This window comes from Mastigoproctus giganteus, chromosome 12 (genome assembly GCF_048544385.1).
Source record: "Mastigoproctus giganteus isolate SK-2022 chromosome 12, ASM4854438v1, whole genome shotgun sequence".
NCBI classification, from domain to species: Eukaryota; Metazoa; Arthropoda; class Arachnida; order Uropygi; family Thelyphonidae; genus Mastigoproctus; species Mastigoproctus giganteus.
This window is the reverse complement of record NC_143586.1, coordinates 162,382,729-162,406,517: the sequence shown is the minus strand read 5'-3', so window position 1 is coordinate 162,406,517 and position 23,789 is coordinate 162,382,729. Positions and strand designations below refer to the sequence as shown.

At 40.5% G+C, this 23,789-nt stretch overlaps 1 protein-coding gene across 1 annotated transcript in view; it reads left to right on the top strand.

Moving 5' to 3' along the window:
- Positions 1-23,789, top strand: part of LOC150077554 (uncharacterized) — a 212,667-nt gene that overhangs the window by 81,722 nt on the left and 107,156 nt on the right. Inside the window, exon 2 of the mRNA XM_090386424.1 lies at positions 8,328-8,469. Coding sequence (XP_090242550.1) covers positions 8,328-8,469 — 142 coding nt within the window. The remainder of the gene's footprint in view (positions 1-8,327; positions 8,470-23,789) is intronic.

Here is a 23,789-nt window from a genome sequence, read left to right as displayed (position 1 = left end):
GATGGAGGTATCTTTTTTCATCAGATAATATTACCTCCGGAATTTCCCGCATCCCTTGATGTCTTTGAAATCGCTATCAACCGACTGGCAGAAGCGAAATACTTTAAGATGCTATCGATGACTACCGTCTGCTAATGTACAGAACGCTGCAGCTATTGGATACGATCGCTGTTCCCCTCTCCCACCCCCATCAGTAAACCTCGGCATCGTAGTCCCTGCAAAAGCGAGTTTTCATCCACAAAAAAACAAGAACAAACGAAATTTACTGCCTCCTCATGCCCCTAGATGCCTCAGAGTAACCATGAATGACCTAAACTCTTCTTGAGTAGATACATAAGAGAAAAAGAGCCGGTTGGTGGCTGGTTCCACTCCATTTCTAACCAAATTTGGACTGGCACCACAGTGGGATGAAAAACCGTAGTAATAAAAACACATACCACGGTTTAAATCTTTAGAGTGCGAATCTAAAATTAAACTGACTGCTTATTTTCCTAGAAAAACTTCTTTGGTTGGGGGCTGCACTCATTTATCGTGGCTGCCGGCCCCCCAAAGTCTCTGAAAGCGGTCCAACTCACTGCTTTGTCCTTTCGCTAGCTGCGAGCATATTGTGGTAATTTTTCTCTCCGTGGGTGGTTTGACAAAAGATGGTTTTTAATCTGCTCGCTGAAAGCCACTTTTGATAAGTCTCTAAAAAGCTGGATCAAATCTCGGCTTATTTCCTTCGTGGCTCTTAGAGAGACAGATGGAGAAAAAGAGAACGAGGTCAAAGTCGCTAATCATTGCTTCTTTCAGCGCAGAAGACAAAAAGATCGTGCCCAAGAATCCGGACCATGTAACAGGATATTTTAACTGCGTCATTTTTCTTTGTGTCCTCCCTTCCCCCTGACCCTCCGAGGGATGCTGACGAGCGAGTGCTTTTGTTGAAAATTAAATGGCCAGATCGAAGACGATTTTTTTTAATGCGACTCACGCGTGGGCAAAATATCTCGCGCAGCTGGAGTGTCTGGAAATGCTTCGGGCAACGTACGAACATCGTTGGTGTGCTCTTTGGAGATCTTCTCGGAAGGAAATTTTCATAACAAAGTAAGAGTTATTGACATTTTATAATTAATGCGACAAATGAAAACAATTGCCGATAGGTTTTAATCTTCTCGCTGAAAGCCACTTTGATAAGTCCAGTTTTGAAAGCCACTTTGATATCTCTACAAAATATATGTTGGGCCAATCTTAGAAGATGCCTCCCAGGTCTGGTCCCCACATGCAGCTTACCAAAAACAAGATATCGAAAAAGGAACAACGCCTGTTTCAAAAGTCGATTAGAATATAATCAGAAACCTTACCAAGAGTGGTGTATACTCTTTGGACCTGAAACGCTGGAAGAAAGAAGATACAAAACCAATCTTCTATTTAACCAGCTGGTAAATGGTACCATAAATTGCCCTCATCTGGTCTCACAAATTAACTCAACGCACCGAAAGGAGCTTTAAGGAACCATCCACTGCTTAAACCATCCTATGCAAGAATAGATTGTGGATATTACAACTACTACAACAGGACTGTAAGATCAACCAACGAAGAAAACTTGGAGGTATTGATACATGAAATTTGTATTCCAAGTCTCTGCTTTGGAGCTGTGGAACTTTATTTTTGTTGCTGCGCACTAAGGCATGTTTGCTGTTTAAATAAATAAATAAAATAGGTTGATGGAATAAAGGTTGAGTCAGATTTCACTATATTCTTTTCAACTTTTGCGATATCAATTTGATGTCTGCAATCCTCTGTCCATCCAGTCCTCATTGAAGTTTTGTAGTGACAAACGCATTGAATAATACGTCACGATCGGGAAAAAAGTGCCGGCAAAGAATTCCGCTTGTAAATTCGACTTGACATCTTACTCCCCCGCCATCCATTTCATTTATTGAAACGGCTGGAGCCCAAAAAGAGTAGGAGAATAACGCGCATGTTGGAATGCCACTTATGTCCCGATAAATACGGTGAAACCCATTTGATCGGAAGTACACGGGTGGTTGATGGCTGTACACGCCAATCGAAACTCCACCAATGGCCTCCATAAAGCCATCTGCTTAATTGCGAAGGCGCTTTTATAATACCATCGAGATCCTTCATGTGCTGACGTAGGCACTACGTCACAACAAAGCCCAAATTGTGAATATTTTCTGTCAGAGATGGGTTTCAGAATCCAAACGTTGAATTTTGCGCTCATTTCCATTGCGCCGCGTTCTTCACACTTCCACGTGACGCGTGATTGCCAAACGCGAGATTTTAGCAATAAATAATTGCCCATCTCCACTCTTCTATGACTATTATGTATTTATAATCATTTGGCCTCGCCAGATTGCGCTCATTAATTTTAATTTCTCGTGCCTTCCAAAGACACCGGTAACGGAATAGTTAATTAATTAATAGGGATATCACTGAGGTTATTATCGTTGCCAAAGCAACACGCATAAGTTGACAACTTTAATTTTTAATTTGCAGGGTTGAGTATAGAGGGCGCTGTCCTGTGTACGCTGTGGGTTTTTCGCAACGCACGATTTAAAATGAGAAAACATCGCGTGGGTGGTATGGAAAGAAGAGGAAGAATGTCTTCGACTCTTAAGAGATTACATTGCTGGAGTTGAAGTTGACTTCAAATACAGCAGACACACCACTTGACCATCCTCATCAAAATAAGATGGAGGACAGCATTTATCAAAACTCAAAGAGCATTCTCACATATATATGAATGCATAAACGTCTATTGTCTTAACCATGCCCGTCCGTCCGTTCACATGTAACAACTCTACTCCCAGTGGACAAATTTTTATGAAATTTTATATTTGGAAGAACCCAATATTATCTCTATAATATCACTTATAAAGATCCAGTTGTAACTGTGTTGGACTAATTAAAAAAATTAAATCTCGAATCGGGGTCGTTTGCCGTGTCCAGTTGCAAACAACGTGACTTTGGGTCAACTGAAGTATTTCTGGTGATACCATCAAATTCGATTGGCGTTCTGTTTCTCTGGAAACAGAGACCTCTCTCAATTAAATAGAGGTTCAGAGGGATGGAGATAGAAGTTACCTGAAGACCAAGAGTGGATGATATCTTTGTAATGATCCTAGTTTCGATTGAAAAGTTGCGTTTGGGTGTCATAAACAGGCTACTGCGGCGTACAATGCAACTGAAAGGATGTCTTGTGGTTGAACAAGATATTCATGGTCTGAAGATTCAGAGCCCACTCTTGCCTAGATGTTTATCGTGCGTTTTGATGGAAAGGACTTCATCTTTTCGGTTAGGTGTTATATGTGGATTGAATGTTAGACGATTGTCTAGTGTCAAGTCAAGAAACATAGTGGCCACAATCGGAATGGATGTATTGATTCTGAATACCATCATTTTGGTCTTCGCCGTTGCGATTTTTAGTTTATTATCCTCGGTCCAGCTTCCCAACTGCTGCATAAAAAAGTTTGGTTTTATTTCCAATTAGGAACTGAGTTTTCAAAGAAGATCAATGCCATATCCTAACGAGAAGTAATTATCAAATTCCATTTAACTTCTGATCAAACACTCAATTCCATGTAAGCGGTACTAGCGTTGATCCTTGGGAGAGTGGTGTTGTACTGATTTGGCGTGTTTGTTGGTGATTAACAAAATCAGCAATAACATCAACTTGTGGGATGGCATCCAGAATTTTATTTGCGATTTAATGTCCAAGTTGTTGTTACTTCTCCAATTGTGTTGTAAATATCTGGCAGATTTATCTCATCTCTTACGAGGCTCCACGGGTTCATGTTACCTCTTTCAGATACGTACTTCTTCCATTATGCTTTCTCGGATGGCTTTAATACACCTCATTGTCTTCTTCATACACGAATCCAAAGTGGTTGCTTCAAATCACGGTTGGGAGAAGAAACACTCCAAATTGCGAACAATAAATGCCTCCCATCAAACCGATTGGGTCACCTTCCTTCTACATTTCGTAGTTCATGCATGCAAATGAACGAGCCCGTTTCTGGGGCCATGGATAAAGCCCTCCTAAGAGTCGGTTCGTCATTGAAGTCGCCAATCCCCCCCCCCCCGTGCACGCGCTTAAAATTCAAACGCGGAGCGTTGATTAATATTACACGCGCACCGATAAGCTTTAAGTGGCGTTTTAAAATTGTTAAGCGGTAATGATGTCTTTGAGACCAGAGTTCATCTAAATCGGCCCCCGCACTTGAAAATATCTGTTTCTGCCATCTTCTGACCCCCCACCCCCCTTGTCCTCATTAGCTCGGCTGTCGAGACGGGAGTTTTGCGCTCGGGCGGTTGCGTTTATTCGTGTTCGAAGTGGGTGCACTCTAAGAAGGAGAGCCGGCCCGTAAAAAAAGTTATGCACGCCATAGTTGACATTCTTTATCCTCCATCCAACTGCGTTTTGTTGTAGAAGGACTCCGCTAGACTTTTAAGGACGTCTGATTGCGCAATGGTCGCTCAATTCCATCATAAGTCATGGAGTCTGGTACTCGGCCATCTTAATTTCCACGTCCAGTCTATACAGACAAATCAACTTTTAGAACGCACACTTTACAAATGTTTCGCAGAATTCGAGTTTTTTTTATGTTAATCGGCAATGGCAACAGACTTGCTAGAAATTGTATTACCGCCAAAGTGACTGTGGACAGAAATAGGGGGGGGGAAGTCCCCGAAGAACGCTGAACTTATTTGTTGCGTGCTGTATAAAAAGGGTACTTTTTGTTTTCTGTTGACGTTTTATAAATCGGTTCTCACTATTCAGGCGTCAAAAGTTTAAAACAGTTTTTTGTGTTTGTCCCTAACGCCATTTTTCCTGCCCGCCCCTTCTTTGCCCCCGTTTGCCTTAATTCAAAACTCACTTCCATCTGCAGAACCGACTTTATTTCCTGCGTTGTAAGCTCGGGTAATCACAATTCGTTTCACGAGCCGCAAAATAGCGAGACACGCAGCACGAGTCTCAAAACACGCGCATGCGCATTGCTGGGAAGAACGCTAAGCTTGAAAATTGTCGCAACACGCAAGCGTGTTTGGCTACAAAATAATAAACAAGTAGTTCAATACCTTACTGCACGTTCTGCTTTTTTTTTTTTAACCTGAAAAGGAAAAAAAAAAAAATGTTTTCTCCATCACGAAACTGGATAAGTTTTCTTTGATAATTAAAGTCTTAGGAGAAGGCTTTTTCTTTCTTTCTTTCCCTTTTTTTGTTTGTAGTAATATAACATGTTGTGCACAGATGGTATTTTCTGAGACTTCGCCGCTTCGGTGATTGTTTCGTTCCGCGGTGTACGAGACAATAATAAAGACGAAAGAGGTCTTCTTTTAAGCACCCCCTCATCAGTTACAGTTTATCGGATCTTTGTTACAACAATTTGAATGTTTCTTAGAAGAAAAAAAGGAGACTGCATAACGCAGAAGGGCAAATTAAGCCAGCAATATTTCTCTGGGTACAATAAATACTTCAGGAAGGAAATATCCTGACGCCTCATGCCCCTACTTCCCTGTGCATAAATTCATCGACATATATGTTCTTTTAAGCATAGATTCTCTTAATGGAGGTGTGTTTTCGCACTCGAACACCTACCCAATAAGTTAATCATATCCGCTTATATCGGTTAAGTGCAAGAATGGTAATTTTTTTGTGCCCTCGTGTACATCTAACACATTTTATATTAATGCACATATAAACTGTTGGGATTATCTTTTCTTTGTTAAATGCTAGCCGACTAGTGTTTATTATTTCAAGTTAAGTTTGAAAGTTGGGAGAGGGGGGTTATTCAGGGGGGGTTTCTTGTGAAATCTTCGAAATCAACTGGTTATCGCTAAGAAGTGACTGAGTATTGATTTTCCTTAAGTTACAAGATATAAGAAACTAATAACTTTGAAGCGAAAGGCTTCTGTTTATCGCACTCTCTCTCTGTCAAGCTACACCTTTGCCTAAAGTCAATGATAAGATCATCGGCGCAAAAAGAAACTTGAAAATCAGCCGAGGAAGTGGCGAGCATAAGTGACGGAGCTATTGAAAACAGAATGCCTTCCGAGGTCATCGAGCGATGATCCCATATTTATTTAGGCGTTCATCGCGCATCTTAGACTTCCTTATTATCTTCTTGAAAGAGAGTTGGGTCCTTCGGCTACGTCAAGATCTTGCAAGGAAAGATAGAGGAAGTGACAGCTATATGCATCACCATCCGTCATCCGCAATCGTCCATGTCCCAGAAACGGGGCTGTCACACCGAGGGGGGAGGGGGGGAGTGAGAGAGAGATTTGGAGGGCTGCACGTAGAACAGAATGTCTTTCCTCATTTTCCGCCTCTCTAAGCATGTCGGTGGCCCGCATAACAGAGGCAATTAATCGTCATTATCAAGACTCCCTCCCTCCCCCACTTGGTCTTTCTCTCGACAATGGTTGGGGGGGGGGATAGAAGACGTTGACTACTCACGTGTCTCAGGCCATTTAAAAGACGACTTCAAAAGATGCGAAAGGCAGATAGTTTTTCATTGTCTGTTTCCTCAGCAGAGTAGATAAGCAGTGCCACCTTGAGAATTTTTGATGTTGTAAGATGGATATTAGTGCGTCTCTTCCCTTTCTTGAGTGGGGTGGGGATGGCAGTAACTACTTGATGTAAGAGTGCGTGGAAAGGAGGTTAATGTATAAGAATATGGTTCGATGCGTTTCAGCAATGTCATCTTCAGCTGGATCTTGTGATGGAGAGTTCGCTAATAGATTGTGACACGAGTTCGGCAGGGGGAGTAGGTCCCCTTCCTCCCACCCGTGAATTAATCCCGTTTTCAGCCCGCGCAAGTCGCCTCTTGAGCACACAAAGCACGAAATTCGTGAATGTGGATTCAAACAATTAAACCACTCCGTATAATTCAGATTTGGCTCTAAATTACTTATTTGTTCACTTCGTTTCAAAGATTTCGTCTGGCCGAGGTCGGATAACTACAGAGAACTTTAAGAATTGCTCCAGTCTATCTCCGAGGGGATTTGAACCTAGAGTGACAAGTGGCCAGTGCGCTGTCACGCAGGACCTCATGTTGGACTCTGCTCCTCCTCCTTCTCTGTGGATCATTAAGAAGCACTTATTTAAAAAAAAAAATGTGATTAGTAACGGATGCCTAAGCTATATCTTGAAGTCTGTGCCGTGGATCTCCGTAATTTAGGCGTCCCTCTGCCATTTCACACGGCGACACCCGGGTACTGGTTCCACTGGTTAGGCCACTCACCAAAGTTTTTCCCTCATAATAACATTCCCGCTAGTTGCATTGCCATGACGACAGCTGTGACGGGCACCGTGAGAGATAAATGGCGAATTAATGAAAACGCGGGGACGTTTAGGAGTGTTTCTACGTGCAGCGTTCTTCTAGCTCATTAAGGTTAAGAAGTGCCGCTCGTCAGCGCGCGTTTGTGCGGTGGAAAATACCTGACAATTAAAATTCCTTCAAACAAAAGGACGCTAAACATTTTCTCGCCGGAGATCGCACTGTAGGCTCCCTGGAAACGGCGGCGTTGTCGCGAAGGGGTTGCGAGAAAAACGGCAGTGTTTTCATTATGCATTTGCTTATCCAAATACAGTTTCACCGCTGATTACAACCCACTACGAATATCAACTGCGGGAAAGAACAGACGACTTCTGTAATCCAATTTCAGCAGGGAGTGCGTCGTTTTCCATTGGCCAGACGTACTTGCAATGAAAGAGTATATTGTGTGTATTTGATTAGTTGGCTAGGGATACTGCCATAGTTGCATTGCCATGGAAAGTCTTGGTCTTTCTTAATAAAAGTACTCTTGTGATGTGACAAATCTCGTCTCTCATCTCTGCACCCGTTCCAATAAATTCACGTATTTCCAAAAATGGGACTTCCACATCTCCATGCGGTATTCAAGATGCAACCTAACCACTGCCTTTCATACAACCCTACAATCACCTTCTTGTCCCTGTTGGAAGAATTCCTCTAGCTCAATCACAAGACACCATGAACTGGCCTAGCAGCCTGTCTGCACTACTCAGCTGGTACGTTAATCTGGGATTACTCCTATCCATATGTACCTTGCAATTGTCAATGTTAAATTCAACTGTCATATTTCAGCCCATCTGCCTAATTTTTCTAAATCTTGTTGCAGCACACATTGAGTACTCTCATTAGCCATCCTGCCAACCTTTGCATCATCTACAAATTTAAAATGTTAAAAATATAAAAAAATGTTCATCTTTAAATTATGTTTCTATAATAAGAATTTATCTTTTTCTTGTTGAATTCTCCACTGAAATTTCGGTAAACAAAAAATGTTTGTTTTTTCTTTAGATACTTGCCAGTTCCCCCCTCAGTGGACCGGTAGCTGGTTTCAGAAAGGGGTGCAGGATCCAATCCGCATCTATAATGGGACAATCTCCAACAAAGGGGTTTGTAGGCAGGTAGACGGCGACAAGTTTCTTATAGAGAACACGTGAGTATATGCTTTAAATCTTATCCACCCACTATTTGTATAAACATAACACAGGGAACTTCAGGGGCCAACCTCTGCACGAGTTCTGTACTTTTTCAACATATTTTTATTTATTTTATATATTTCTTTATTATTTTAACATTATTTTATTTAGTTTATATATTTATTTATTATTTTAATATTTTATTTATATTATATATTTATTTATTATTTTAACATTATTTTATATATTTCTTTATTTTAACATTATTTATTTTATATATTTCTTTATTTTAACATTATTTATTTTATATATTTCTTTATTTTAACATTATTTATTTTATTTAGTTTATATATTTATTTATTATTTTAACATTATTTATTAATAAAATAAATATATAATTTCTTTTCTCCATAGATGGCAGCACGATTTGTCATTGGCTTATTAAAAGTCGGTTGAACAGATATATTTTACTCCTTTCTTTATTTATTAAAATTATAATTTAATTTTAATTAAAAATTAAATTATAATCGAAACTTAATAACATTCTATTAAATTAAAATTGAAACTTAATTATAATTTAAAATTAAAAATAAAATAATCGTTTCATCCGATGTACAGTGATCATCGTTTTGGTTGGTTACTTGGAAGTTTCTTGATGCATCGATCTCTTTAAATCAGGGGTGGGCAACCTCTGGCCCGCAAACGTGCATAATCCGGCCCGCGGTCGTTTTCAAAATATGTATAATAAATGGCCCGCCGCTTATTATATTATAAATTTGTTACTATAATCGCACTTTTGTATTTAATTTTTCTTATTAATAAAATTAATTATGTGTATGTATAAATATTACAATAAATGACCTAAAACTGTTTATGACAATGTTTTCATTTACCATTTAATAATCCTAAAAATCGAGGAATGCTAAAAAAAAATTGGCCCGCGTTTGCACACACTTTATAAATGGTGGGCCATTTAATTTGGCCCACCGTTTATAAAGGTTGCCCATCACTGCTTGAAATCTTAAGATACTCCAGTTTCTGTGGTTGATCGTGTTCATAGTCTGCGCGTGCGTCTTTGGGAGCTGATCAGCAGATTTCAGTTTTTCGCTGCTGCCACAAAAATAGAGAGATAAACAGATGTGTTTGATCGTGAGCAGATTTAGTATATTCTTGCGTGTCTTGTTATAGCAATGGATGAAGAAAAAAGGACTCTTGCAAGCCCCCTGACCTTGGACCCACTTACGAAGTCATTCATCTTCTTTGCACTTTTCTCAAAGACCCTTTCCATTTGTTTTCTTTCATTTTGGAGGCGTATTTTGACTCGCAAAGCTGGCTCACCCAGACGCGGAGATAGACCCGTAGTACCCTGTGACGTCAATAATCCCAGGAGGTGATTAATACTCGTGGTGAAAGCCTTCGTAACTGAACTTTCCAGCAAAGACAAGAAATTTAATACTCGTGACTATTTTCAGTCGGCCACATACTCTGGTAATTACGCCAGAAATAGGTTTAAACTCAACGCCTCCCTCCCAACAAATTTTAAAAAAAGTGATATCCGATTGTAAACACACACGCATCGAGACTTTTAAAAGCGGAAATGGGACGCAAGATGGATAGATGAAAGAAGAAATCGAAGACGAAATGCAACTAATTACCAATATGTGAAAATTACAAGTAGAATTTTAATATGTAAATTGCAGATGAGCCTTCTAACTATTTGGAGAGATCTAGATGGAAAATAGCTTCTTGTCCCTCCTCTTCTGAGGATAAACTTGTGTTTATCCACCGGAAATGCTTGGAACACCGGACATCTTGGAGATACCACTTACTGTGGTATCCTAAAGATCCTCTACAAGACCTACCCGTAAGTAGGTTGCCTGGAGCTTCAACAAGGTGGTGGAATAAAGATACACGCGCTCTGTTTCCAAATGGCACCCAAGAGGAGCTAGAAGAAAACCTGGAAGACAAAGGCGGAGATGGATAGATGAAATTCATGAGTTTTTGGGTAGTAAATGGATGGCCAGTGCTCAAAATAGAAGGAACTGGAAAGTTCCTGGAGAGGCCTTCATCCTGCAGTGGATTGAAAATGGCTGATGTTTCCAAATTTTCCTTCGGTTAGTCTGTTCTTAATTTTCCTCTGGTTCACATGCAGTTTGAGGTGAGGGCAACGAACAGAATTACTTAATAAAAATCGCCAAAATTGATGAAAATAAATTAAAGAATTATTTGCAAAGTACATGGCGTGCTCCTTTCATTTCCAATATCTTAAGAACGAGAAAGAAAACTTCTAACTCGTATCTTTTATTTATTTTCCCGCCTGTTTTACTGATACCGGTCATGCGCTCTTCTTTTACTCGATAAGGGCGCAGTAGATTCGAAGGGGATGAGTGGGGGGAAGAAGAAAATACTCCGAAATTGCATCGGTTAAATGACAAAACAAAGAAAGACCCATTTCTCACTTTAAATACTTTTTTATTTCAGTAATGGCCACTAGGGGGCAGTGGCGGGCGAAGTATCGTTTGCTCGAGACGCCACAGTTTCCTCCCATCCTGCAAAACGACAAATAAACACAAATAAATGTAAGGTGGGATCCTAATGGCTTTCTAAGAGTTGTCAGCTGGGGAGCACAGACATACATTATGGATAGGGACGATCATCAATTTGGATTTACTGCAGGGCCGTGGCATTGTTCGTGTTCCTAAAGGGAACGCGAGGCTTAAGAGGGTTGCTATTGAGCTCCTGTAAATCACCTGTCTCGGCATATTTTTCTTATTTCCTTTACTGTAAGGGCTTTTGTTTTCAAAAGAAGCATTAGCGAGGTTAGAACAGTTCCTTTGCGTTGTGTTTTTCGCCTCCTTCCCGCTGCCCTACGGAGAATCAAACTTTCCGACGCAATCTGCATCGTTAGCGATCAGTTAAGTTGAAGGAAAATAGGATTAGATTTCTGTCACGCGGTATAGCTCTTAAGAAAACCATTTTTATTACTCACTTTTTGACTACTGTTTCCAGCGTTCGTCTTCGCTGATTTGATTAGTTTTTCTTGGCACCCTCGCTATCAAGCCCCCGTGATTTCATTACGCCAGTAAAAAGAAGCTAATTCATTTTTCATACTGCGCACATTCCGTCATTATCTCGGATTCTTCATTTCATTTTCTGCCTTGAAGACGCCCGCTATTGTCAGCGCTGGCGTGTTGATTTTATTATCCGGGCCCTTCTGCAAACGCTGCATTGTCGTGACTTGGTTAACTTTGCTTGTCCACCGAGTGTGACATCCCAGCTATTGTTCCCCTAATATTGTTGCTTTCAAAGTGACTTACAACATCTCTTTCATCCCTTTTATTGCCGGCATTTGTTAACATACTTGAATAGAAGCGTTGTACTTTTTCTTTCTCCCCCACTCTGTGAGGCGGCGTCGATATGCATAATACAGAATTAAACTAAAAACATTCGTGTCTGTGCATGTTCTTTTGTAAATGAACTGTATTTCCATTTGTTTGTTTGTTTGATTGCTTTTCAGTGGAGTGGAAGGCCTTTAAAACCAGTGAGAATTTGTTGTTTTCTTAATGGGTTTTGAGTTTCCCCCTGCACGCGCTGTATGGTATTTCGCAGTGGGGAAACATTGCTCCTCTTCCACAAAGACACTGGATTCGAATTCCATCACCTCGATAGGAGGAAAACCTTTTATGTGCCATTTTTCCTCTGCGGCCCACTTATTCGGTGTGGTACAAACATTGCACTTTTTCTTTTTAGAAATTCGTGTTTTTTATTTGCACAACGAAAATCCACCATAGAATACAAGCAATTTACATACCCCGTATACTGACGCCTCATAGCCTTGGTCTAGCAAATTATAAATAACTCTTCAAAGTGTTTTTCGCAATGCTATTATTCAGAATGGCAGCTGTAAATATCTCATTGTAATTTTGCAATTCAATATTTGACTGTGGCGATTCGGTGTGGTTTGTACAGACATTTTGGAGGTACCCAGTGCTCGGCCTTCTGCTTTCAATTTGGGAGACCCTCTGGATTCCTCCCAAGGACCTACGCTGTTCAGTAACGTGACCTTCTTACGGTTCGAACGAGAAGTCCCCTGCGTACTAACACAACGTATCCCATACCATCATACCACCTTCGGCTGTTTGAGTGGGGACACGAGGCGGTATGGATACGTAGCTTTATGGGGTTCAAGCCACACTTTCGTCCTACCATTAGAGTAAAAGTGTGTAAATCGAGACCCATCAGACCACAAACCAGTCTTGGCGAATTTTTTTTTTTGGCCATGGAGTGTATAATAATGATGCTTAAGAAGAAGATGCGCTTGTCTTCTTTCATTGGCTTGGCTAGTGCGATTATAAACATCATTTGTATGGTACTAAAACTCAAAGCAAATGGAAGGGTAGCCATTTTTGATAGTTTCAGAACCTCAACAGTTCACACGCTGTCTTGTCTATTGCAATAGTTATTTTATGTCTAAATTTGGTTGTATAATGATTATTCATTGGATTCATTCTATCTTTCCATACATTGTAACTGGAGGTTGGCCTGGGTTGCCCGTTATTGACTATAGCAATATTACCTGATCGCAACACCAAAAATATCCGAGGCTAATGTTAAATCAATTCAAGTCTACACGCCAGAATTCTGGCGCATGAAATCAATAATTCGAGAAATATAAATTATGATTCAAAGTTCCAGAAACTAAAGGAACAAAATGCAAAAGTAATTTTCTTTCGGAGAGATGGTCAAAAAGCTGGACATCTCCAGTTTTCTGTCCAAATCTGTTAGGAATCATGCTGTACCCTTTATGGTTTGACGAAACGGAATTTGAATTTTTATCGATCAAGGCGCTCTCAATGAAGTTTAAATCTGAGGATGGCTGGTCGTTATGTTAGTCAAAGCTTCATTTTGATGTCTTTTGGCTATTCTGGATGTCAGCTGACGTTGTATAAAGGAAGCCCTTTAAGCTTCTTTCTTTACCCTTGGAAGTGTACTTCATTGTGCTTCATTTCGATTTAGACCCAACCGGATGCATTTGTTTGCGTGTAATATCCTTGTGCACTGTTAAAGATGCATGGATTCCGGTGCCGTGACACGTGACCTTCCTCTCTTCTATTAACGATCCCTCCACCTCTGTGGAGGGATCGTTAATAGAGCTGACAGTTGGACTGTAACGAATCTCCTATAATGTTTGGTATATTCGATTTTGTTCTGTGACTCAGTCCCCTTCCTGGCGATAGTGATATGCAAGAAACGAACCCCCTCACTGGTAATTAGTTAGGGGTTCTTTTTAATAGGGCAGGTGAACAGTTCAGCGCCGATGACATTTCTCAAGGACTCATCTCCATTTTTCAATAATTTGCTCAGCGCCACGTAGCGGATTTACCGAGAACGAACTGGAGCAAATATATATGATAATTAAGTTTAAAATGTATCCCCAAAGATGCGGACTAACGACCTACGTCTGTGCTCGGTGAGACACATTCGCACGAGCAGTCACAACATCCTCTTTTCTTTGCACTGCACGAGTCTCTCTAATCGCTCTCTCCCGCAGCGTTTCATAGGTCATTAGCGGGCAGGAACGTCGTTCAGGATATGCACCATATACCGGCACGTGGGGTTGTGCGTGGATGGGGGGGGGGACCACTAAAAATCCTCTTTTCTTTTGGTAGAGGAGATTCTGCATCTCGGAACAAATGATAATAGCCAGCAGACATCTAACATATTTATGTAATGGGTGTACAACAGAGAGCCCTTTATCTCGTACAAATAAAGCCATTCATTTTCCCCCCTAGCGGCGGTTAATGGAGTTGTAACCATAGCGGCTGTTGCATTATTCGTAAGAGAGTGCCGTTGGTTCTTCTTCAATTCGCTCTCTCACTCGCTCGGATTATTCTGTTGTGCCACAACAATCTTCCGATGGTTTTGATGTTAATGACCGCCCCTTAAACCACGCAGTTTTAATTTCCCGTGTCGTCACCATCACGCTGCGAATGCGGGATTTTCTTTTTATTATCTTGCGACGACTTAGACCAGGGCTGTGGTAACGTGTGCGTGGGTAGTAAATTCTAGCGATAGCCTCATAAAGTGTAATTCAGCGTAGTACTAGAAAAACACGTTGCTGCACCTGCGAGTGGTGCAGACACGGAACCGCGTTGTTTGGACTCCTGAGACCCCTCACCAAGTGATATCTATATTTCATGGCTGCAACAACCGCGCGTAACAGGTCTTGGAAGGAGGCAGCTAAAGGAAATGTTGCTTTCAGCGAAAACTTTATTTTTAAAAGCGAGTACATCAAGTCTTACTTGATCATATTTAATACCTAATGAACTGGCTTAACGTGGTGGCCAAAGTTACCTTGATAAACTGTCTAAACTTGGGTTATCTTAACTATTAGGTGCAAGGCGTGGTTCCATTTCTTTATTTATCCACTGACTGGAGTCATATTCATTCCTTTTTATCTGTTTAACGTGCAATTCTCAAATTTATCCACAAAGTTGATTAAAGTTCTCCCGGTGAATAGATGGAGATTGGAAATTGCCTCTCTTCTAACTGCATGGTTCCGCTGTAATAAATTCGAATTTATAAACACGGTCTCTCAAGAAGGCCCATAGCCAAAAGTTGTAGACAATTGAAATCGGACATCATGGAGGCCTCCTATCACCAATGAGATTATTTCTGATTGTATTTTTCAGAATACAATCAGAAATAATGTATTCTGAACATTCATCTTACATTCCATCTTATTGGAATGTACTGTAGGTCTCTCAAGAACGTTTCTTTCATATAATCAGGCACAGCAGTACCTGAAAACAGCTTGGCATATCTTTGTCCACGTAATGTAGCAGTTTCGAGTACTCTCATTGGCGATTTTCTGAAAGAATTCCCCAACCTACTTACCTATATGTGTTGAGGGAAGCTTCCCAGTGATGCTTTGCAGCTTAACATTGCTGAGATTCCAGCGCTCACACAAGAATCCGATGTGTTTGTCGTGCACTAAGATCTCTGGAATTTCTGGAAGAAGAATCTTAGTGGCTCCTCATTCGAAGGGACGGCAGAGCCTGTGATGGTTTGCCCACGATCAGTCGGCTAGTGGACTTGCTTGCAAGGGTAAATTTAAGGACCTGTCGCTGTTCCTCAATTTGATTCTTCAGTTTATTTCTTCTGGGGAAGTCATAAACTGAAGGAATTTTAAGAATCTTTTCAGTTGGGCTGTAATTAGCCGATCTCAGGCAGAGATAATAGGGTTTCTTTTTGAGTAATTTCCGGTTTTTCCGCCTGCATAACAAGCAAATCGATCCGTGACCACATTTTTACAGACCTGATTTACAATGTCGTATTATGGCCTAAGTTGCTGATGTGCCTGAAAGCCCTCCAACAAGTAGAAATTACTGTTCTACCTAAAGAATCATTCAATCGCATCGCACAGTATTTAATGAGTTCTCAAAAATCCGCTCAGAAATCTCAGTGAGACACCTCTAATGAATACCTCTTAATGGTACACTCCGCCTCAACCAAAACCAAGTAGTAAAGAAAACTCCAGTTCCCCTTGTAACACAAAAGAAAATGAGTCCAGTATTAGAAGATGATCTTTGAAGCTAATCCTGGAAGAAGAAATGGACACAGGTGATTCTTTCTTTTCAAAGAACAAATCCAGAACTGAGAAAACAGTCTTCATCTTTTCGGAAGTCTCACTAGACTTCTGAAAGAAAAAATGACCTTACTACCAAGCTCAAACAATGGCTCGGTTCCTTCATTGGAACTGCCTTGGATCCCGGCGAAATATCGATTGCATCAAGGGTCTCTGCGAAAGCATGAATTAATTTGCTTTGCAGGAGGCAAGAAGTCTTTCTTGCATAATTTCAATGTCATTCACAAGAATTAAATGAGAAAACTAAGGACCAGCTCTCCTCTCTGGGCAACCAGACCCAAATCCGGCCGCTGATTTATTCTCTAAGAGGGAACATTCCTTCAGAATATCCATGTCCTTCCACCCGAGTGGTGGGAGGATGCCTATTCTAACAACTGTGCTTTCCACGAGGGCCCTCACATCGTGTTTATGCTGTGCTATTCAGTTAGGGAGATGGGTATGTCATTCAGTAATGGACAGATCTCAGTTTGGAATCGACAGATACCTCTGCCGATTTTAATAGGGATGTTATGAATATCTTTTGATAGGGAAGTTATGAATTTTATGATGTCACTCTTGATATTAAAATAAATCTCAATGAGGTGGAGTAGTCTTGGAATGGATCAAATGCACTGATATTCAGAAGGAGATGGCTAGTTGAGTAATTTTCCTCTTAGGTAGAAATGCGAGTATTAGTTTTGGACAGCAGATTATTAATTTGATCGATTCTTTACTACGTAATGGATGTGTGGTGGAGGATGGGGAAGTGTGGGTTGTGAGAGCTGGAAGAAGAGCTTTTCCAAGTAGCTTTTGAAGTGTAGATGCAGTTGCTACAATATTCCGTAGATGCTCAACTCGTTTGGTCACCTGAATCTTGAAGAGGGGTGTGATGGATTCTTCAGTTACCCAAGGCAACTGAAGAATTCATTTTACTTGCTGAGTAAATAGAGATTAATAAGCTAACCATGCGAGAACTTTTTGATCACTCGTGTTTTTGAATGGAATGGTGAGGATGTTAATTCTTTAAACAGCTTTTGTTGTTGTACAAAACTGTAACTCCGGTCACCTGTTAAGGAATTTGATTCAGAAGGTGCGCCTTGGGAAACTAGCTGTTCAAGGAATTGTCTGCCATCCGAGTATTGCCGAGGGTGGGGAAGAATTTGTAGGCTCGTAGAAACGGAGGCCAGCTCTGCCGCGCCTTTTTTTTATTTGACTCGAAATATGTTCCACTCGCTTGTGATCTCGCAAGTTCATTAAACCATTGACGGAAGTCAGTAGAGAAGAAACTTAAGAAGGTACCTGTCTCTGCAAAAAAGAGTAAGACGCCGATCTGAAGGAATTCAATAAAAGCGCGTGTCGTGCCGGAAATGAGCGCAGCTCTTACGGAAAAACACTTGGCGCAAACTTAGCTAAAAGAAAAACCATTCGACACTCACATATTGTATTCCTTCCACCGTGTCGCCCTCCCCTGCACGCGGATGCCACCCAGAGTTTGTGCTCTTGTGTAAGTAGATAGGCTTAACATTCAGGGCCGTCACTGCGGGTCATTTAAGACGGTATGCGAAATCTACGGAAACTTAAGGAGGACCTCCGCTGGGAGTGCTGTTTTGACCAATGGATTTTGTTAGATCTCGTGATCTGCTTGTGGGGAATTTCTTCCTCCCTTTCTTTCTCTCTTTATGCGTTGGGTCCGCTACTCCAGTCTTCATTAAATGTCGACAGATGCTAAGAACAAAGCACGAAAAGAAAGTGGGGCGGATTAAGAAAGACTTTAGTCTGGAAGGAAATTGGTGTATTTTATTCACTTCGCGCGCACGAAATCCCCTTTGTATTTTGCCTCCCCACATGGCCTTTCACGGTAAGCCAGTTACGCACTCCGAGAGAAAAAAATAAAAAAAAAAGAGGACAAAATAAATGAAAAATCGAACTGGTGCTAGGCATCGCAGGATAAGGGGAGGGGATCGTCCGTGAAGTAATTCACTCAAAAGTGGCCACTTTATCCCTTTTTTCCCCCCATTCGAAAAGCATAGAACGGTCTTACACCAAGGTTAAAACCTAGGAAGAAAATGTTAGCAGGGGTTTTGCAGTAGTCTGCCATTTTCAATATTCTTACGCGCTCTGCTTCTACTCCTCCTCGGCAGCTGTGCAAAATAAAAAGGAGTTCCAAAGAGATAGAACATGATTTCAGCGCTTCTCAAAATGGACTTACCCATTTCAAAGTGCATTAACCCATTTACCCATAAAATTAATCCACATGGAATTCAAATTCACTGCAGAAGAAGAAATGCAAGATTATTTTCGTATGAAATTGCCATTCTTAACGATATTCTTTCAGGAAAAAATGGAGATGATTAAGAACTTGTAGAACACGATAGAAACTGATTATTTTCCTGCAGATTGAAGACTTGAAGTCTACCTGAAAGTGCGTAGCCATCTTGTGGTTTCGAATTGCTGGATATTCTAACTTAGGATATTTTCTGCTCTTTTTAGATGGTGGATTGGAAGCGTTTTATGTCCATCTGGGAATTGGGACTCTGAAAGATGCCGACATGTAATTTTAAACACCCGCCACCTGTTTAAGAGTGGTCAGAGCAGAAGAGAGGTTTCAGACCTGACAATTTGTTAAAAAAAACATTTCTTCTAGTCGTGTTTTTTGTTCCGAGCGCCAATACCTCCAGGACATGTTGGATAGTGCTGGGAATTTCTCTCGGACGTCTGAGCGCTCCCTGGAAAATTGCCTTTGATCGCCTGATAATCTGGCTGTTATTTGGACTTTGCAGCTATATTTGTAAAGTCGTTTGTGCTTCGATGAAAGTCGTTCATTTTCTGGAACGTGCTCCGGTCCTTTGTCTTAACGATACTTCACGCACGGGCAGTGGTTGGCCTTCTAAGAAATGGTGGTACTTAGGGCGACATAGTGAAGAACGATCTTCGAGTTTTCTTACTTCATTCTTTTTCTTGTATTCGATGCCATTTCTTGATGACGAAATATCGGTAAAAAAATAGTTTTTTTTCCAAGAAAATTGAAATTAATATAAAGTTTAAAACACTCGTTCTATGGCTAAATCGTAGAGTCATATATGGTGATGATTTGCTATAACGAGACTTCAGAAAAATCGGAAAGAATACAGGATATAACGAATTCTTGTTCGGTCCAACTTTCAGGTTAAAAAGTGCACATAAGCTTTATCATAAAATGTACACATTTTTCCATGGATAGATTGAACTGTATCTGGCTTTTCATCAAGCCTTCAATGTATGTTGTTTTATTTCTGAAGTTGGAAACACTAAAAGCGTAAAGGAGTCACTTTGTAAACGCATGAGCCCATTGTAGGTGGAGTTGCATTCTTCGATAATACTGTCTGATTTTAAATAGAGAACTCTAAAATCGTGATGGCGAATTCCTTGAAAGTTCAAAATTGAAGTTGAGTTTTGTTCCACGCAGGAAGACTTCCTAGAATCTCATTTTGGAATTGATCAAACCATTAAGCTCCACCAGAGTCATCTTGAGGTCAACAAATTATCTCCATGCTTGAAATGATTTAAGGGATCATATGACATGAATTGGGACTATACACCTCTAACTCCCACTGGATTGGCCTGTCTGGGAGGGTTGCTTCCTCTGACACACGGACAGCAAGCAGGCGTAAAATAAATTAGAAATTGCAGAAAGTTAACCACTGCAATGAAGTCTAGGAAACTCTTGACTCCAGAACTTCCCAATTAGCAGTCTAATATGAACAGATAGAAACTAAAATATGAAATATCTTGCGAATTGGGGTTACTAGGAAAAAAAGGAACTGCACATTCAAAAGTCTTAAAAGTCCCCTTATAATTGGAAAACATTTCTTTGTTGTTCAGTTATATATACGATTTAGAACCTCAGATGTTCACAATTTTTCTTTTCCATTAATCCGTTAAAAAGAATCAGTTGCGAGTGATGCTGCTTTCCTCTTACTTTTCCCCTCTCTAAAAAACAAAACTTATTCTTAACAAAAAATGTCTTAAGCAAGGTATGTTTTTAGATCTCTGCTAAATATTTCCCTGTTTTATTGCGTGTCTTTCTTCACACAACGGAGGAAGAAATCTGACAGATACTTCTTTTTAAGCCTTAATTTCTGTGCAAAAAGGCTGTTTATTAAAATTAATAGTTACGCACTGTTGTTTTCCTCTCTAATTATATATTCCCAGACTGAATTAGCGTGAAAAAAATGCAATTTTTTGTGTGGGGTTCACATGAACTTTGTGTGAAAGCTGCCACAGAAAGGTAGACAAAAAAATGACACTATTACTAAGTCCACGAAGAGTAGAATACAAGTCGTTTCAGTACTGAAAATGGGGTCGGTGGATGCTCAAATTAAAGTGTATTTTTTGTCGCTCTCTTTTTTCTAAATCCCCGTTGGATTTTTAATTTGTTTTTTGTTCATTATACCTTCATCCAAGACAACCACATTAAGAAGCACAACTCGGTGTTTGTCCACCAGTTAAATGTTCTGACTACAAGTTCTCTAGATTCCATCTCAGTCGTTGCGGGAAGTCCATTGCAAGACAGAAAGGACTGATGATAATCTTCAAAATGAAAGGGTTGGTAAAACTTTGACTTTCACTGGACGCAGGAGATTTCTGCTTAATCGAGAGTTTACTGTAACTATGCCAGTAGGTCAACTCGCTATAAAAGATATTTTCTGGATGGTGGCCATATTGGACTAGATGAGTTTGCAACTTCTCTCACTGCTGACAATGGACCTGGTATTTTGTGACTTCGTTTAGATTCAATCACACAAGTAGTGGATAAACTAGTTTTCCTCATGTTTGCTATACCAGGCTCAACTATCTTAGAAGAATGGAGCAGACTCCACGAACAAGCATTCAAATTATGAACCAAAACTGGTCGAAGTTTTGCAGATGGCAATAATCTCTTCACGTCAATCATCCACGGTAGTTTATTCCCGAAAAGAGAAGATTTTTGGTTTGTTTAGTTTTTCTTTCTAAGACAGTTTACCAATGTGGCACTAGTCACTGGAACCTCATCAGTGAAATTTTTATATCCTAACTAATTCATGAGTACAGACGTCAATACTCAAAGAAGAACTTTAACTAATCTCTGAGACCAGCCAGCCCAGAATTTAGTAGAAGATGCCCAAGGAATAATCTTCCATCAAGGCAAGAGCAGATATTTTCCACGATGTTCTTACGTTACTTTATACGCATAAAAATCTTCGGGTTTATTAACCTCCTAATCTCCATCAATTTTTGGAGGAGATAGATAAATCGACTGACGTGTTCCATATTTCGAACATGAATTGAACTTGCAAGAGTTCCGATATATGATTGTCATTTAATCTGAATGTACAATCCTGTTCGTTTAACTTCATGTTCTATTCATGTTTCTTATTGCCTTCCAGCGTGTATCCTATAAACCTGCATTTTAAAAGATCGCTAATAGCTTTCCCTTTAAACTTAAGATAAAACAACCCTAAAGCGAGAGAGAGGCAGCACGCGGGAACGAAAAGGAGATTCATTAAACTTTTATGTCTATTATATCAGCATTCGTCTGGAGAAATAAGATTTGAACAGTGATTTTTGTATCTCCCAGAAATTATTCCAAAACAATAGCGGCTAAGCTCTGCAGCGTTCAGCTTATGCAATGTACCCTGTTCACGAAGTTCTTGTAAACAGTTCGGCCATTCCCCCACCCCGCCCCTCCAAACAAATAAAAAGAAAAAAGAAGAAGAAGAAACGCAGAAACATCGTGAGACACCAGGTACTCCGGATGTGCTTGGATCTGATTACCATATCGTGCACCAGCGTGTGCTGCTACTGAAGTACAATGTAGATTTTTGCAGAGGAGAGAGAGAGAGAGAGAGAGGGATGCTCTCGTTACCTGGCAACTTCATATTCACGAGCTGCACATACCATGAATACATGCAACAGACATGAATTGCCAAGAGGGGTTTTGTTCTTTTTCCAGTAAACGAGGCCTTCCAGTCGATTTTTCATTAAAATGAAGTGTTGTCTGGAAAAAAAGAAAGGAAAACGAAAGAGAAAAACCATACATACATAAAAGAGATATTATTTTTATGCGCTGAATGTTATCCGCCGCTTTCGTTTGTTCTCTTCTGGAAATAGGAGAAGGAAATGGCAACGCAACTTTATTTTGAATGAAGAACCATCATCCCCAACAGACATCATTACGACACACTCCATCCAATGCAAATAGAATGGCAAAAAACACAACGCGTTTAATTTTGGGAGAGAAGAGCTTCAGATACTGGGAGGGCGAGCGCGCTTTAAATGGAATAGTATTAATTTCTCCAACAAAACTGCATAAATCTCGTATCTCAACTACGTACGTGGGTGACAAAAAATTAAATCGACTGGAAACTCGCACGGACAATGTCTAAACGTGTTCTAATTAACCTCCACCAACAAAATAGATTTCCCCTGGGTGTACCAGCAGTGAAAAAGAAAAAAACAAATACGCAAACAACCTCAAGCGCCGCCTAGTGTTATTTGTTCTATTATCCGTTTGTTTTTCGCGTTGCTTTTTGTTGGTTGATGTATTATTTGCAACATTTCGGGAGTGTTTATATGGATCAGCTGCACTGTTGGGAACGAATAAAGACTCAATATTTGGAATAGATAGTTAGAGGACGTCCATCGAAAGTGTCCATCAGAACTGTTGCTTCCATTTAAAAACTATTAATTATGGTAGTAGCCAGAATGTACTGACTTTGAAAAATGTTTAAATTTCACATTGCCATCAGAGGATTTCATCTGATGTGTATCAGATCACTTAAAACATCTTAGCTTCAATGGTCCCTACAAGTATTTGTGTCGACCGGGCTAGCCGAGTGGGTAAAGTACCTGCCCGGCAACCCAAAGGTCGCGGGTTCGATTCTCGCCTCGGGCTTGGATCAAAGTACTGCAAAAACCTTGGGAGGTGCAATATGGCCACAGAAGCCGATGCGCCAACAACTACCAAATCAATCAATCAATCAAACAAGTATTTGTGGGGACCATTGAAGAAGGGAGAAATCCCCATCTGTTCCTTGAACCAATCCAACATGGTGCATTGTCTTTCAAGTAGCCATCGTCTAAGGGAGTTGGCAGTCAGAATCACTGGGGCTGTTTGGTCCGCAAAAATCTTTAAATAGGCTCTAGTTTTTCAGCCTTGGTCTACAAGAATCAAAGGACTTATGGGCTCCTTTCAAAAAAATGTCCCAGGCAATCGCACTTCCTCCTACACGCTTGTAGTGTTGTGATTATGGTTAACGGATCCAGTGGTTTGTTGCGATTCTCTGACAATGCATGCAGTCAGCATGATGCACTTGAATGTGGGATGTGCATTTTGTGAGCAAATGGCAATGCACGGCTGCTGTCCCTCTGTTCTGACTCAACTGGGCTTTTTTTTTTCCTTTCTATGTAACCTCTGCTGGCACGCACAGTCCTTGCTTTGTCAAATTTGGTGTGCTACCTGGTTGTTTCTTGGCTTGCATTCTATTCCGCCAATATTGTATCACCTGCGATGTTTTCTTCTAAATTCTGAGGAAGCTCCCTTTCGTCTGGGATATAAATCCGAGCGAGGATAATACTTTGCTATAGTATGCCTAAGTCAAACTGAAATTTTCACTAGCAATTTCGGCTCTAGTGTTGAGGCACAGTTGGTATAATTACTGTCCTCCCCCAAACCGGGTGGAAAAGACCCGA